At 39.2% G+C, this 18,209-nt stretch overlaps 1 protein-coding gene across 2 annotated transcripts; it reads left to right on the top strand.

Annotated features, from left to right (window-relative positions):
• The first annotated feature begins 2,686 nt into the window (after positions 1 to 2,686).
• LOC113109501 (protein PRRC1) lies at positions 2,687 to 15,105 on the top strand. 2 transcript variants are annotated; one of them, XM_026273055.1, is made up of 9 exons: positions 2,687 to 2,830; positions 4,086 to 4,159; positions 4,945 to 5,256; positions 8,514 to 8,656; positions 8,739 to 8,841; positions 9,846 to 10,009; positions 10,100 to 10,203; positions 12,606 to 12,708; positions 13,998 to 15,105. In XM_026273055.1, the coding sequence occupies exons 2-9, from the start codon at positions 4,093 to 4,095 to the stop codon at positions 14,205 to 14,207; spliced, it is 1,206 nt and encodes a 401-aa protein (XP_026128840.1). In that variant the 5' UTR covers positions 2,687 to 2,830; positions 4,086 to 4,092; the 3' UTR covers positions 14,208 to 15,105. The 2 variants fall into 2 exon arrangements, with proteins under 2 accessions (XP_026128840.1, XP_026128841.1); XM_026273056.1 differs by lacking the exon at positions 4,086 to 4,159 and having other exon boundaries at positions 2,707 to 2,830.
• Positions 15,106 to 18,209: the final 3,104 nt, after the last annotated feature.

Raw genomic sequence — 18,209 nt, 5'->3', positions numbered from 1 at the left:
TGAAGTGATTTTATGGATTCGATTAGGCTCATTGTAGGACAGATGATTAAAAAGGCACTAGGGATATTTTCATGATCTCAAAATATTCTAACAAGTACACTCTCACTTTTCCAAGATACATATAACAATCAAAAAGGGAAATCCCTGCCCGAATTGAAGAGATGCACCACATGCTGCAAGGACTTTCACTTTTCATATATATATATATATATATATATATATATATTCCAGTTGAATGTGTTAAACAAATGTTTCTTATTTATCTCTCTCTGTCTCTTTCTCTAGAGTTGAAGCCTACAGCCATTCTATCCATGCAGCAACTGATGGAAAACGGGTTCACTTTGGTGCTGTTGTGATGTTGTCACAAAAATGACACGTATATACTGTACAGACCAAGAGTTTGGACACACCTTCTCATTCAAAGAGTTTCCTTTATTTTCATGACTATGAAAATTGTAGATTCACACTGAAGGCATCAAAACTATAAATTAACACATGTGGAATTATATACATAACAAAAAAGTGTGAAACAACTGAAAATATGTAATATTCTAGGTTCTTCAAAGTAGCCACCTTTAGCTTTGATTACTGCTTTGCACACTCTTGGCGTTCTCTTGATGAGCTTCAAGAGGTAGTCACCTGAAATGGTCTTCAACAGTCTTGAAGGAGTTCCCTGAGAGATGCTTAGCACTTGTTGGTTCTTTTGCCTTCTGTCTGCGGTCCAGCTCACCCCTAAACCATCTGGATTGGGTTCAGGTCCGGTGACTGTGGAGGTCAGGTCATCTGGTGCAGCACCCCATCACTCTCCTTCTTGCTCAAATAGCCCTTGATGCCTTCAGTGTGACTCTACAATCTTCATAGTCATGAAAATGAAGAAACCTCTTTGAATGAGAAGGTGTGTCCAAACTTTGGACTGAACTATAATATATATATAAATAAATATATATATATATATATATATATATATATATATATGTGTGTGTGTGTGTGTGTGTGTGTGTGTGTGTGTGTATGTATGTATATAAATAAACATTCTTGAATCATTCTTGTGTCGTGTCTTGCCTCTCAACAACTTTTAAAATATTGGCAGTAATTTAGTGACTCCATACGCTGATTCCAACTTTAACTTACCTGATAATGAGCTAATTCACCTTAAGAAAGTGAATCAGTATACTGTATAATTCAAGAGACAATTCAAGACTTTTAAGGTTCTTCATTTTTTACAATTGTTTTAACATTGATTTACATCAATTTTACAAAATTGATATTTCATTTATATTTTGTGTAAATTCATGTTTAAATTTAAAATTGTGACTCAAAGCACACTTAGTAATTAACCTCTGCTGCATTTTGAATCAAAAATCACATTTAAAAACATGCTACTGAGATTAATATATTGATGCTATATACAAAGTAACGTGACTGCAAACTAAACCAACAGGATACTAGAAGTGCGGTCCTGAAACTGCAGCCATCGCTATATTGGCCAGTACGGTAGGTGGCGCTGTCAGGAAAAACTAGGGTCCTAGAACTGCGGCCCAGATCTGCGGTCCTGAATCTGCAGCCTCCGGTTGTGCAGGAACATACTATTGTCCTCACCGTTCTTCCCAAAAAGACCATTAGACAGCTGCAGCTCATCCAGAACGCTGCTGCCAGGATTCTGACTAGAACCAGAAGATCTGAGCATATCACACCAGTCCTCAGGTCCTTACACTGGCTTCCAGTTACATTTAGGATTGATTTTAAAGTACTTCTACTCGTATATAAGTCACTAAATGACCTAGGACCGAAATATATTTCAGATATGTTCACTGAATATAAACCTAACAGAGCACTCAGATCACTAGGATTGAGTCAGTTAGAAATACCAAGGGTTCACACAAAACAAGGGGAGTCCTCCTTTAGTTACTATGCTGCCCGCAGCTGGAATCAGCTTCCAGAAGAGATCAGATGTGCTAAAACACTAGTCACATTTAAATCTAGACTCAAAACTCATCTGTTTAGCTGTGCATTTATTGAACGAGCACTGTGTGATGTCCGAACTGATTGCACTATATTTTCACTGTTTTTTTTTTTTGTTTTTTATGTAAAGTCTGCTTTAAATTCATTTTAAATAAGTAAATGTTTTAATAATTTTAAGTTTTAAAATTGCTTGTTTTATTCTTATTATTTTTTCTTCATTATTTTACTTTATTTTATGTAAAGCACTTTAAATTACCATTGTGTACGAAATGTGCTATATAAATCCTTGTAAAGTTTTCTGAAAATTCCTGTCATTTGCACATAAACTGACAGTCACCACTGATAAGCTACTATTAAATATTGTAGGAACCTAATTTTCTGTAAAGTTGCTTTGCAATGCTTTGTTTCGTAAAAAGCGCTATACAAATAAACTTGAATTGAATTGAATTGCCAAAAATGTGACCAGTAAAAAGCGGTAAGTTTAGTCTTGTTCATACATGTACATATGAATTAAAAATGATTAGTGTTGTATAGTAATATATCCATTTGACACTATATATTTTACCACAAAGTATAGGTTATAAACCGATTTCCTTGTTTACATCAAATGTATAATTCCTCTGATAATTCATATATAGCGTTTCCAACTGTATTTCCTGTTTACCGTGGTGTTGACGCCATTACGTAATTACGTTGCAAACCAATGAAAAGACATTTGGGCTGCAGCCAGGGATACTTGTCTCGTCCATTGACAGCTTTCGACACGGTGGCACTGCGTGACGTCATCAGCAGCGCGCGTCCGTGCCACAGTGTTGTCTCTCATTATCAGCTCCAGTTTTAACTTTTACACTCAGCTTGATTGCGTCAGGTAAGTAGTATCTCACTCGATTTATGATTCATGATTCATTTCGTAAGTGAAGATTGTGTTGAAACGCAGTCAGATATCGTGGTTAGCTGGGAGATGCTGTTAGCTTGAAGCTAAACTCGCAGAGACATTCGTGAGTTTAGCTGCAGATTTATATACAGTCTCAGATTGTGAATAAGATCTCGCCAAGAGTGTAATCGAAGTGGAGTGTGTGTGTTTTGACTGTAATAATCGATCAGTGCCAGTGTCCATAATAAACAGTACACCGTCATAGCCATACTGCAAACTTATTATCCGTTTCATCCGGTTATTAATAAAACTACCGGTAACGTTACTCATATTATGAACATGAGATCAACAATGATGAAGTCCTGATCAGACAGAGGTTAATCACTTCTCATGTTCTCCGGTCACAATATCCAAACATTATTAAATAAAGAAAAACTTCACTTATAAGAAGCAGCTGACGTATGATATTAAGTCTTGTTTTCTGTAAAACGTATGAAAATTGTGTTTTTGCTTAAAACAAGAAGTACTGTCCAACAGAGTCCGAAAAAAATAAAATATATTTTATATATATAAAATGATTATTATTTTTCCATTTGACCTAGCACATAGATTCATCGTGTTTTATGCATAAATGAGCTTCATTTTGATATATTTTCCCAGAAACTCAACAAGACCAAAATATTAATCTGGAAACAAACAAAACCAATCTTTGCTTTGTGTTGCTTGAAGACACACAACAGTTATGCTGTTGCTTTATGGAAATATTTTTGTTGTCAAAGTTGAGCAAAAACAGACAATATTGTGTTAGTTTCTGGCCGATATTTCTTTTTGTTTTACACAAATCAAGAAGAATATATATTTTGCACTGTAGTCAATCCAGATTATCGCCATCAGTCAAATGATAGTTTCATTTTAAAGGGATAGTTCACCCAAAAATGAATGTTCTGTCATCATTTATTGACCCTCGTGTCGGTCCAAACCTGTATGTGTTGCTTTCTTATGTCGAACATAAAAGAAGATATTTTGGAAATAATATTTTTGGAAATTTACCATGTAAATCAATGTCAACCACCAACTGTTTGATTTCCAGCAGTCTTCAAAATATCTTCTTTTATGTTCAACATAAGAAAGCAACACATACAGGTTTGGAACGACACGAGGGTCAATAAATGATGACAGAGTGAACTATCCCTTGCTGATCTTCTTCTGCTGGTCATATTAACTGACACCTGGGTTTGATGTTCTTCAGAGTGAAGATGATGGAAGAGAGCGGCATAGAGAGCACCCCACCAACCACCCCTCCACCACCCCCACCCGCCAGCGGTAACACACACACACACACACACACACCCTCCACCACCCCCACCCACCAGCGGTAACACACACACACACACACACACACACACTCGTATCGTGTTGGAGTGGGTGATGTAGATCTGAAATAACCTGATAAAGAGAGATCAGATGCAATCCAACCATTATATCTTCTGCATTCAGAAAACACACTGTGCTAATTCTCAGATCTGTGATGATGTTTACATTCGTGCATGTGTCATGAACATGTCATTGTTTACTTTGTCTATTGTCTTAGAAACTGGTCAGTCGAGTACACTGAATATTTAAAGCATTCTTCTCGCAAATAGATCGGCTTTTTCCCCCTCAGATGTTTAATCAAAGCAAAAACAACAATCAGAATGAAATAATTATTTCTGTAAGTAATCACAATAGCCACCTGAATGCACTGGGCACAGCACTCATGTTAAAGTTTTGTTCAGAGTACATGTATCACTGTGGGCTGATGATACATGGGGCAACTTTTAGAGCAGTGTTGCTTGGCTCCTTCCCTTTGAGAATGGGTACGATTTTCTGTCTGGATAATTAAGATCAGTTGTGGGCTGTGTCTCACCTGTTCACACGTTAACAAGCTCCTAGCTCGTTTTTCGTACTATATCTTCATGGTTATTTCCATAGTTGTCATGAACTTGCGGTGAACCGATTGAGTGGCTGGTCTGGCCTGACTGAGGTGTGTTGTTGTGGTTTGGCTGTGGTCAGGTCTGGTGTCTGACACGGCTGTATCAGTGTTTCATGTGTGCTCTTCTTGTGTCCAGGTGTCTCCGGTCCTCAGAGTCCCCCCGGTGTCTCAGCTTTTGTCCCGGGAGGTTTCTCTAGCCCTGTTCCTCCAGTGGCTTTGACCTCCATGCAGTCTCCTGCTCCTCCTCTGTCTCTGAGCGGTCCGTACGGTGCCCCCGCTCCGCTCGGAGCTGCTGCCCCTCTGGGCCCCGTCCTCTCGGCCCCGCCAATGGGCCCGCCCAGCACCGGCTTCTCTGTGAGCGCAGGATATGACATCACCCGTGGCCACGCGGGCCGCACCCCTCAGACGCCGCTGATGCCCAGCTTCTCCAGCGCCTCGCCCATGCCAGGTCTGAACTGTTAGCATTAGCCACAACCTTCTGAGATCCGCTCACTGAAACCACAAACAGATGTGTGAGATATAGACTCCTGAGGCTTTCACTGGTTCTTGGTTCAAAACACTGATAGAAATTTAGAGACTTTTCAGGCAAAATTAACAATGAGGTAAATAAATTCAGTGTACACAGACTGAAGTAGTTTAAGTCTTTGGTTCGTTTAATTGTGTAATTTTTAATTATTTAAAATATTTACCAAAAACCCACCAATCTCAACAAATTAGAATATGGTGACATACCCAATCAGCTAATCAACTCAAAACACCTGCAAAGGTTTACTGAGCCTTCAAACTGGTCTCTCGGTTTGGTTCACTAGTCTACACAATCATGAGGAAGACTGCTGATCTGACAGTTGTCCAAAAGACAAACACCCTTCACAAAGAGCGTAAGACACAAACATTCATTGCCAAAGAAGCTGGCTGTTCACAGAGTGCTGTATCCAAGCATGTTAACAGAAAGTTGAGGGGAAGGAAAAAGTGTGGAAGAAAAAGATGCACAACGAACTGAGAGAGTCACAGCCTTATGAGGAATGGAAAGCAAGGAATGGACTGAGGTTGGGGTCAGGGCATCAAGAGCTCCACACACAGACGTGTCAAGAGATTTACTGAACCACACACAACATAAGAGAAGAAGAACTGGACTGTTGCTCAGTGGACCAAAGTCCTCTTTTCAGACGAGAGCAAGTTTTGTATTTTATTTGTAAACCAAGCTCCTAGAGTCTGGAGGAAGGGTGGAGAAGCTCATAGCCCAAGTTGCTTGAAGTCCAGTGTTCAGTTTCCACAGTCTGTGATGATTTGGGGTGTAATGTCATCTGCTGGTGTTGGTCCATTGTGTTTTTTGGAAACCAAAGTCACTGCACCTGTTTATCAAGAAATCTTGGAGCACTTCATGCCTCCTTCTGCTGACCAGCTTTTTGAAGATGCTGATTTCATTTTCCAGCAGGATTTGGCACCTGTCTACACTTCCAAAAGCACCAAAAGTTGGTTAAATGACCATAGTGTTGGTCACCAGACCTGAACCCCAGAGAGAATCTATGAGCTATTGTCAAGAGGAAGATGAGAAACAAGAGACCAAAAAATGCAGATGAGCTGAAGGCCACTGTCAAAGAAACCTGTGCTTCCAGACCACCTCAGCAGAGCCACACACTGATCACCTCCATGCCACGCCGAACTGAGGCAGAAATTAAAGCAAAAGGAGAAACTACAAACTAGATATGCAGTAAATGAACATACTTTTCAGAAGGCCAACAATTCACTAAAAATGTTTTTTTAATTGGTTTCATGAAGTATTGTAATTTATTTTGATTGGTGAATTGGTGTATTTTTGATAAATGTGAGCCAAAATCATCACAATTAAAAGAACCAAAGACTTAAAGTACTTCAGTCTGTGTGCACTGAATTTATTTGATGCATGAGTTTCACAATTTGAGTTGAATTACTGAAATAAATTAACTTTTCCACTAGATTCTGATTTATTGAGATGCACCTGTACTGTGGGTTTCTGTTGCTTCGCGTTCATCTAGAAAAACAGTGCTCGTGATCTCACTAGATTCATAACATAAATCACTTATAAACCTATTCCAACACATGAGAATGCATCAGCATATTTATAAATATGCATTTTGTTTGAAAATAAAAGTTCAAACCCTCACTCTGAGTTAGCATGTGGCCAAATATTAACTTTAAATGGATTGAAATGTCATTGAATCCCGCTGTAAAGTGAAGCATGGCCAGGCCATTGGCTCCCGCTGCAGGGGTTTGTTAGAATACATGATATACTAAACTTGGTTTGGTTCATAATGATAACAGGCATATTACATTATGTATTTTAAGTATCATTCAATAAAACCATGTGATTACTCTTGTTTTAATACTCAAAATCATTTTTGCCTCATCGTTAGTTTATATATATATATATATATATATATATATATATATATATATATATATATATATATATATATATATATATAGTCCTATTAAAGCCTGTTTTTGCACTTATGTCTATTTTTATTACAAAAAAAAAAATCAGATTACTCAATTATCAAAAAAATGTGTAGACTATTTAATTAGCAAAATAATAATTAGTTAAGGCCCTAGATTAGCTAGTTAAAACAAAAAACTGCTGCTTTGTTTGCATTTTATAATTAAAAGACAAATGTTTTGTAATTGAACATATCTTAGAAACAGTGTTAAAATATTGTCTCGTTCTTTAAAAAGTCCTTGAAAGTCTTTTAAACGCTGTTTAAAAGTTGATTACCAAAGGCATTTTCTTCACTTTATACAAGCATTTTCTACAAAGCTAATTAAATGTATGTCACCTAATGAAATGCATGCGTCATGTCAAATTCTTACATTTAATCAAATTCAACTAGAAGACAATAAAGGCTGTTAGCAATCAAATGAATCCACTATCATCAAGATCCATCTTTGCACTGCAGAAGTGGCACAGAAACTGCTCCAGAAATGTAGTTCCACTTAAAACTAAAATGACGTAGTTGGCGGCAAGTCCCTGTCATGATGAGTGAGTGAACCATTCGTTCAAATTCGTTCAGAAGACTGATTCATACAGGAGCGAAGCAAGTGAATCCTTCTGAATGGGTGTTTAATTCCTTCATTCAGCTGATCCGTCAGACACAAAGCCCTTACACAGAGATGCTTCGGGTGCGTGTTATGACAATCCATAACCTCAACGCAAGTTTATTTATATAGCACATTTTACATAAAATAAAGTAAAATAATGAAGAAGAAAAATGACATGAATAAAACAAGCAATTTTTATTTTATAAAACAAGCAAACTTTATTTTAAATTATATATATTTTTTACTTATTTTAAATGAATTTAAAACAGTTAGAAAATTATTTTACATAAAAAAAAAAAACAGTGAAAATACACTGCAATCAGTTCGGACATCACACAGTGCTCATTCAATAAATGCACAGCTAAACAGAAGAGTTTTGAGTCTAGATTTAAATGTGACTAGTGTTTTAGCACATCTGATCTCTTCTGGAAGCTGATTCCAGCTGCGGGCGGCATAGTAACTAAAGGAGGACTCCCCTTGTTTTGTGTGAACCCTTGGTATTTCTAACTGACTCGATCCTAATGAACTGAGTGCTCTGTTAGTCATTTGGAGATGAGGCTAGGTAAATCAGTGAATGTAAGGGGATGATGGGTCATTTCCTGTAGTTCAGATGTGATTGTGTTCCTGCAGGGATCATCACTAATCCCATGATGCAGCAGCCGGTGTCTGGAGGGCTAGACGTCAGCTCGCCCATCACGTTCCCTGAGGACACTGAAGACCCCAGAGGGGCTGCGGACGACAGCGCACCCGGTGGATTATGGGGCTTCTTCAAGGTACCGGACACGTGTGTGCAGTGTAAGGCCAGGACGTGCTCTGTAGCCGTCTACGTCTGACGCTCTTGTGTTGTGATCTCAGGGTGTAGCCGGGAACGCCATGGTCAAGACCGTCCTGGATAAAACCAAACACTCTGTGGAGTCCATGATCACCACACTGGACCCTGGGATGGCCCCGTACATCAGTGAGTGTGTGTGTGTGTGTGTGTGTGTGAGGACACAGATTTATATAAAGACATGGGTATTAGTGGTTTATGAGGACACTGTAATTCAAGGCTTTAAGGACAGACCAAATGGTGGTGGCTTTTTGTTTTGTTTTTTTGAAATGCTCTTGTTTAGCGATCTGTGCCTCTGTACATACGGATTCAGCAATAGTGCGCACTCTTTAATTCACAGAGAAAGTTCTTTGAGCACGTTTCTTATTTCTACATGTTATTTTGCACTATTGGTTAGAAAATGTTTGAAAATGAAAAGTTTAAGTTCTCTAATATTTTGATACTTAATTTCCATGACCTAAATTCCTGATTCATCAATCAAAATTATTCGTCTGAAAATAGAAAAAAAAAAAACGAACCGCGAAAAGGCTGAATAATATGAACCGAACAATGACTAACACGATCAAACAGAGGCACGTAATAATGCAGTAATCATGTCTGCAGTGTGAGAGTGTTTAAAATCAGAATCATAACAAGCTCGTAACAGTGACAGCGAGAGACGGTTAGGTTACTGTATGATGATTGAATCATGACACAGCAGAGGGTTACATTTTCTCATGCATGCACACATTGCATGTATTCTGACAGTGCTGGAAAAAACTGGAAAAAGCAAATTTTAGCAATTTAATGCAATGATGAAAAAAAATGGAGGAAAAATGTGAAAAACTGTGTTTAGTGTTCGGCCTTCGGCCCAATGTTTCATTTTGTTCAACTTCAGCTGCAGCAGCCAAGAATTTTCATTTGGGTGCATCCCTACTAAATATTCTTAAGAATTAAAAGTTTGTTTTGATTTTGGAGTGTGTAGGCCTTCTTGCTTTATTATGCTGTATATTATGATTATAAATTCAGTGGCATAATATAGTCTTAAAATGACAATAATACCACTCATCGAACAGCAAAAAGTTATCGTGACAGGCCTAGACAACGCAAGCTTCATGTTCTCTCATCCTGATGGGTTTGTGTGTTTGTGTCAGAGTCTGGAGGAGACATGGACGTGGTTGTGACGTCAGATAAGGAGGTGAAGGTGTCCGCGGTGCGGGATGCGTTTCAGGAGGTGTTTGGTTCGGCCATGGTGACCGGAGAGGCTGGTCAGTCCAACATCGCCCCGCAGCCGCTGGGATACGCCGCAGGGGTCAAGGTGAGCACATCAGACCAGCGCTCTGTGATACGACATGAACACTGAACCCTGAGACTTCAAACGTGTGTGTGTGTGTGTGTGTGTGTGTAGGGAGCTCAGGAGCGCATCGACAGTCTGCGGCGGGCCGCTGTCATTCATGAGAAGCAGCCTGTGGTGTCTGTGGAAAACTTCATCGCAGAACTCTTCCCAGACAAGTGAGATCAGTTTATCCCCCGCTCACAGAACAGTGACTTCAGTCGATCACAATACACATACTGTTACTAGCGATGAACCATTCGCTCAAATCACCATCCGATTCAGTTCAGAGTTTTCTTTTAACAAAATGAGATAAGACATAAGATTTATAAATAAAATGTGTCCTATTATTATTTCTTGGACACAATGCTGCATGTTTCTTTGTGCAATTTAAATATAACACTACAATAATTTACTAATATAGCACTTGCACATTATTGCTTTTCTGTCTTATGATTGCTTCTATTGTCTTTATTTGTAAGCTGCTTTGGATGAAAGTGTTAGCTAAATTACACTAAATTGAACTTTTAAGACAAGCCCCAAATAAAATAAATCTCTAAAACAATACACATAATCTAATCTAAATTAGATGGTATGAAGTCCAAATTTGAAGCATAAACAGAATGGTCTGACTTCAGTTTTGTGAAACTATTCATGAAAAAATATGTGCATGAAACAGAAACAGCAGACGCGCTGAACGAGACGCAGATTCACTCTGTGATATTCCCCACAAACCACGCTTAGAATCATTTATCCCTTAGTTGACTGATTTTTACTCACTGCATAAAGTCGGGGAAATATTTATTTAATCCTCAGCTGATTTTGTAAGTTTGCCCACTTACAAAAAAATGAAGGGTCTGTAACTTTTATGGTAAGTTTATTTTGACAGATATAGACACAATACCAACCAAAAAATCCAGAAAAAACACATTATGTAATGGTTAGAGATAGATTTGCATTTCAGTTTGGGTTAGGTGAAATAAGTATTTGATCCCATACAAACCAGCAGGAATCCCGTCTCCTATAGATTGGTCACGTGCCCCAGATTAGTGCTGCCACTTTAAGACGTTTCTCCTCGTGTCAGCTTGTTAGGTGTTTAACACACCTGTCTGTAGATCTGCACGAGGCTGGAATGGGCTACGACACCATCAGCAAGAAGCTTGGTCACAAGGAAGACAACTGTTGGTGTGATCATTCAGAAATAAAAGAAATACAAAACAACTATCACTCGGCCTCAGTCTGGAGCTCCAGGCAGATCTCACCTCATGGGGTAAGGATGATTATGAGAAAGGTGAGGGATCAGCCCCGAATTACACGGGAGGAGGTTGTTAATGATCTTAAGTCAGCTGGGACCACAGTCACCAAGCAAAACTTTGGTAACACACTACGGTGTAATGGACTGAAGTCCTGCAGTTCCTGCAAGGTCCCCCTGCTCGAGAAGGCACAGGTACAGCTCCGTGTTAAGATTGCCAAAGAACATCTAAATGATTCAGAGAAGGCTGGGGAGAAAGTGCGGTGGTCAGATGGGAACTTGAGCTCTTTGAACTCGACTCGCCATGTTTGGAGGAAGAGAAATGCTGACTATGACCCCAAGAACACCATCGCTACAGTCAAGCACAGAGGTGAAACATTATGCTTCAGGGCTGTTTTTCTGTGTAGGGTACAGGACGATTCCACTGCATTGAGGGACACATGGATGGAGGACATGTACTGTAAAATCTTGGAGAACCTCCTTCCCTCAGCCAGAACACTGAAGATGGGTCATGGATGGGTCTTCCAGCAGGACAGTGACCCGAAACACCTCTCCATGAAGGAGTGGCTCCTGAAGAAGCACGTTAAGGACATGCAGTGGCCAAGTCAGTGTCCAGACCTCAATCCTATAGAGAATCAGAGGAGGGAGCTGAAACTTTGAGTTGCCTAATGACAGCCAAGAAACGTTAAGGATTTAGAGAGGATCTGTAAAGAGGAGTGGACCAAAATCCCTTCTGAGATGTGTGCAAACCTGGTGATCAGCTACAGGAAACGTCTGACCTCAACAGTGCTGGTCAGCAGGGGTTTCTGCACCAAGTACTCAGTCATGTCTTCCTCTGGGATCAAACGATTATTTCACTCACTTAAATACAAGTCAATTTAGACCTTTATATAATGTGTTTTTTCAGGATTTTTCGTTGGTATTTTGTCTCTATATGATAAAATACATCTACCGTAAAAAATATGGATCCTTAATTTCTTTGTAAGTGGGAAAGCAAACTAACAAAATCAGCTGGGGATCAAATACAAATTTTCCCAATGTATTATTAGTAAGAAATACAAAATATATATCTATTTTTTTCAAACTGGGAAATACTTAAACAGAAAGCGAGTGAAGAGCGTTCCCATCACTGAAGCAGTCTGTGACAGCAGTCCTCCACACAGTTCCTCTCTCACATCATGTCTGCAGCCTGTTGTTTATAAAGAGGGAATTCAGTCAATGAAGCAAACGTGCCGGGAAGAGCTTCATGTTGAGCTCTTGTGAGAGAGTTGTGCTTCCTTTTCTCATGATAGGAGAATCTGAGCAGTCTTGTTCACGCTCTCTCGTCAGGTGGTTTGACATCGGCTGTCTGATCCTGGATGATCCAGGGAACGGGATTCACCTGGAGACGTTCACTCAGGCCACACCTGTGGCCCTGGAGCATGTGCAGCAGGTAACACTACTTCCTTCTGAGGAGCTGTTCAGAGTAATACAGTGAGTGTTTTCTCTCCCTTCGTTCGGTTTGCTTCGGCACATGTGAGCGTGGCTAACACGCTCTGATCTGCACTAGAATAATCAGACCAAACTCTTCGGCTGAGGTGAGAAATCAGCAGCCAGGTATTCCTGCAGCTCTTTGGGGTGCCCTGCAGTTGCCCCTGAAATAACATCACATCGAGAGAGACTGACTGGCATATGTTCATTAGTAATTCAGCAATCCACCACTATCAGTTGACCACTATTAAATGACTACAGATAACGCCACAATTAGGGCTGTGTGATATGGCAAAAAAAAACCATTTGACCAATTCTCGGTTTTCATAGGCTACGACTTTTAACTAGTCAACTCGTATGTACATATGTTTAGAAATAATATGAGGAAAATGCTTTAAAAGGATTCTCAAAAGTCAAGGTAATTCAAAGTCAAAATGACTGAAGGTATAACACCAGTAGACTATTATTAACTGTAAATGCTCTGTAAAATCATCGACAGCAGCTTCCATGGAGAAAACATGAAATATCAGTCTCTTGCAGCTTCTCATGCATGAAACACCATTCTAAAAACACTGCGCTCAAGTTAAGGATGCTGGTGATACCATGGCTTTAGTGTTGTTAGACTAAGTAAGTTTTTCCATTACCCAAGGTGCTTTTTCATCCTCGATGGCTCAACTTAATTGTGGTGTACCTCAGGGATCAATTTTAGCACCATTATTATTTTAGATGTATATGCTACTTTTGGGATCTATTATTAGTAAATTTGGGGTATGATACCACTACTATGCAGATGAAACTCAACTTTACATACCCATAAAACTCAAAAGTCTGGAAGCCTGTTTGCAAGAAATCACAGTATGGGACACAAATAATTTTATGTTACTTAACGACGATAAAATCCAAATCATTCAATTTGGGCCAAATGGAGATAACGTGTCAAACCATCTTGAGAGATGAGATAATGAGGAACGGGGACTGCAGATGCGTTACAGCTAACTCTGGCACAACATTGTCCCTTTTAAATAAATAACCAAAGAGAGGACAGTTTTAATAACATGCGACTTGCATAAACATTTTTGGTAAGCTTTGAAATGTTGCCCAGTGAAAGAAACATTGTAACAGTCAAGTTCCTGTTTCAGAGCAAAGCAAATGATCTGCAGGTCTGAAAACATTAACAGCTAAGGAGCACTCAACTCAGTTTAAAGCGATGTATGTTTAGTGCTGTCATACTAAACTGCTGGTGTCCTGCAGGCCCAGGCGCTGACTCCTCCAGACTATAACCTGCGCTGGTCCGGTCTGCTGGTGACGGTCGGGGAGGTTCTGGAGAGGAGCGTGCCCAATGTCAGCCGCACAGACTGGCACCAGGCCTTCACAGGCATGTCCCGCCGGCAGATGATCTACTCCGCCGCCAAGGCTCTGGCTGGCATGTACAAGCAGCGCCTGCCCTCCAGGACAATGTGATCTCTTACGCTGTCATGTTACACGGATCACAGCTTCCCAGAATCACACGAGAATCCACATCCATGTGTTTTCAGTCATGTGCCATAACAAGACTGAGTCCACTCTAAATGCCAAAAGAAAGAGAACCGTTATTTTCTGCATCAGGTCTAAAGTAAACCAGTTACAGGGCAGAATATCTAATATCTAACTTTCAAATTATTAATCAAATTGATTATCATGTCCTTGATATTATATTTGAGTTTGATAGTAGTAATTGGCAACGTCCAAGTCTCTACAATGGAATTTGATGTGAATGAAACGACAGATACACATTTGATGTCCTTCAGCAAGACATCTGTGCTCCTTCAAATAATCAGATCTCACCAAGGAAAGGTGATTCTCAAATTCCTAATGCTTGTGTTTACATTTACAATCAAATAATTTGACTTGCAGATTTTTTTAATTGAATAATTGAATATATAATTTTGATGTTAAGGTTTTGGATTTTATTTTATAGCATTTTGTTTTCAGCATACATAGTTCCAGCATTGTGTTTGTCTGCATGTCTGTTTCTTTTTCAACTCCATGTTAGTCAGCGTTTACTGCAGTCAGATGAAATCAGATCAGCAGCTCTTCTGTTACTGTAGATGTTGTTACAGACTGAAATGCTGCAGATGGGTGTTAGCGATGATGTGCAGCAGGATCATGGGCTGCCGGAGCATGACCTCTGAGGGGCGGCTGATGTGTAGCACATGCTGTGTGTTTGCTCTCATGGACTGAAAGAGTTCATGACAAATCCCTTAAAACTGTCTTTGTATGTTTATAAGATTTCTTCAAAACAACTGTGGATGATTTTATTCCATAGCATTTTACAAAAGTGCCTTTGACCAGCAAACAAGTAAAATCTTTTTGTAAAGCACCATGGTTTTCTGTTGTGTTTTTTGGGTATTCAGTACCTTTAGGAAACTTGTCATGTCCTCTTTTTACTTAAAGCAGAGACGCTTCTGAATTACTTGTTTGTAGGTTTATTCCCCAACAAGCTCTGTGGTTTGTCAGTTTGGGGTGGGATTTATCTGTCATACAAATGGAAGATGCAGTTTAGTTTATTGTGTTTATATATGTGCTCCTGTGGGTTAGGGTTAGGGTTAGGGTTACACACATAATGGTAAAAGAAAATCGTATATCCTGAATGCACTGTAAGGGTGTACTCACTCTAGGCACAGTTGTTTTGAACCGAACCCGAGCGTGATTTTGACTGGGGGTCGTGATTTGGGGGGTCAAACGCACTCTGGTGCGGTTCAAAATGCTTAGTATCAGAGAGAGAGAGAGAGAGAGAGATATATATATATAAAGATTCTCAATTTATCCAGAATCATACAGCTCTAGTTTACATGTTTATTGCTGCATATAATAGATATACTGTGTTATATAGATATATAATAGAAGTTTAATTTAATAAAGCACAAGTTGATTTCAAAAAGCTCCTACATTGTTTTGCATTTTGTGTTTTTCAGTTAAACAAAATACTTTTGTCCCTATATATTTCAATATCGTCTATTTCTTTAAATTTATAAAAATCTGGTCTTGTCTCATTCTCGTGGGATAAGTGTCTTGTCAAAACTTGGCCATAAATGCATTGTTAGCACGAGATGAGCTTGTACCCATACTAAATCCCCTGGTTGAAAGGAGTCCTGTCTCCTTCGGTTGTAGTACATTTCTTGACTGGTTTGAGCTTGAACAGCATTTTCTCTAACTCTTTCCAACAGAGCTTGGGTATATTTACATTTAATGATTTAGCAGACACTTTTATCCAAAGTGACTTACAAATAAGAGCAATAAATGCAATCAGACCAACGAGAGAACAACAACAGTATACAAGTGCCATGACAAGCCTCAGTTAGTCTAACACAGAACCTGTAGCTAGTGTTTTTTTGTTTGGTCTTTTTTTTTTTTTTTTCAAGAAAAGGTAAATGCTAGTGTTGGCGAGTCTTTAGTAGGGCTTGTAAGCGATTACATTTTTTTAAATGATTAATTGCATGATGTGGTGGTTAATTATTCTAATTAATTGCACATCAACTTTTGATAAATTACTTAGAAAAGATCATTTAAAGTCGTTGTGCAAACAGATTACAAAAAGTAGGTTCAGTAAGAAATATTTTGTTTGATCAAATTTATTACATATATACTCTTTTGGACCATGTGAATAAATGTCAGAATTGTAATTTTTGATTGGGTGAACTAATTTAAATAATTTATTTTAATTTTATTATTTTTATGAAAATATTAAATTATTTATTTAATTAAATGATACTGGTGGTGGTAAATGTCTCAATGATTAAGTCATCGCCTAATTTATTCATTCATTTGATTCGTTCAAATGGCTGATTCATTCAGGAGTGAAGTAAATGGTTATTTATGAACGGTTTATTGAATCATTAGGCTTGTTCGACTTGAAGTGGGTCATCAGCATAAGACCGATTGGTGTGTGACATCAAAGAAATCGTCAGAGGTTTAGAGAGCAGATGAATTGTGTAATGTCATATACCAATCGGTCGGTGCATCATTACTTTAAATCCAACATGACTGTGGCCAATGGTTCAATGCGCCAAATGGTACACCAAATTCAAAGTACCATGAGCTTTTTTTTGGCTCATTGAAGACAACCCTCGCTGTTGCATTCTGGATCAGTTGCAGAGGCTTGATAGTACATGCAGGAATGCTCGCCATGAGAGCATTACTAGAGTCCAGTCTGGAGAGAACAAGGGCTCGGACAAGAATTTTGTTGTCTTGCTCTGACAGGAAGGGTCTAATCTTCCTAATCTTGTATAAGGCAAATCTACAGTACCAGGTCATTGTAGCAATATGGTTTGTGAAGCTTAAGTGAAGATCAATCACAACTCCTATGTTTCTGGCTGTCCTGGAAGGAGTTGTGGTTGACGAACACAGCTGTATAGAGAAGTTGTGATGAAGCAATGGTGTTACGGGCGCACGGACACCACCCTTAACATCAAGGAGAGACACACACAGATCAGCTCGTGTCAAAGGTAGTGGTATGCTTGTTTAATAGAAAAATGAAAGATATGGTAACACAACAAAAAAAAAAACTACAAAAGCGGAACGTTTTCTACAACTGGGTGGACCGCAATCCCTATAAAGTTAAACAGCACGGCAGTGCATCAGCTCTGTTCTCCAGCTCTCTGTGTACGCCCTCAGGTGTGGTTTCAGCAGCTCTTTATAGGGCTCCGCACAGGTGTGGATCATCTGTAATTAAGAGAAGGGACACTGCGTTCAAACACATGATTAGGATCAAACAGGGCTGGGGGACGTAACACCCCCACCCCAAAATGGTGACCTGTCACCATACTCTGGACACGACAAATACTCATTTTACTTATGAATATACGCGATGCAAATGACTTACCTTAGATCAGCAAGCCAAACAAACAAACAGTTAAAACAAATCCCCTCCCAAAAAAAAAAAGAAACATAGCAGCTACTATATATATATAGTATTGTTTTATTACTAACCATAACCTAGACGTCACGCAATTTAATTTTTCAAACGTATCCTCCTTTTCCTCTAAGACGAGAAGAACAAAAAAAAACAAAAAAAAACACGATTAAGCATCCACCCTAGATAACGCATCTGCAATAACATTGTCTATCCCCCGGACATGCACAATTTGGAGGTTAAATGGTTGAAGCAGGAGACTCCAGCGCATTAACCTCCTGTTCGAGTTGTACATGCGATTGAGGAATTTGAGTGGATCATGGTCAGTATAGACCTTAACTGGATGTACCGTAGAACCTAAATACACTTCGAAGTGTTGAATAGCTAGAACTAAAGCCAAGGTCTCTTGCTCAATAGTGGAGTACTTTCGCTGGGCAGAATTAAATTTCTTAGAAAAGAAACTCACAGGATGGTTTACATCATCTACCCCTGACTGTAAAAGTACGGCACCGGCACCTACATTGCTGGCGTCCACAGCAAGCTGAAATGGTCTGTTAAAGTCTGGCGCAGCC

The sequence above is a fragment of the Carassius auratus genome, chromosome 10 (assembly GCF_003368295.1).
Source record: "Carassius auratus strain Wakin chromosome 10, ASM336829v1, whole genome shotgun sequence".
NCBI classification, from domain to species: domain Eukaryota; kingdom Metazoa; phylum Chordata; class Actinopteri; order Cypriniformes; family Cyprinidae; genus Carassius; species Carassius auratus.
Note: the sequence above shows the minus strand (reverse complement) of the source record. Positions and strands in the feature narration are given on the sequence as shown.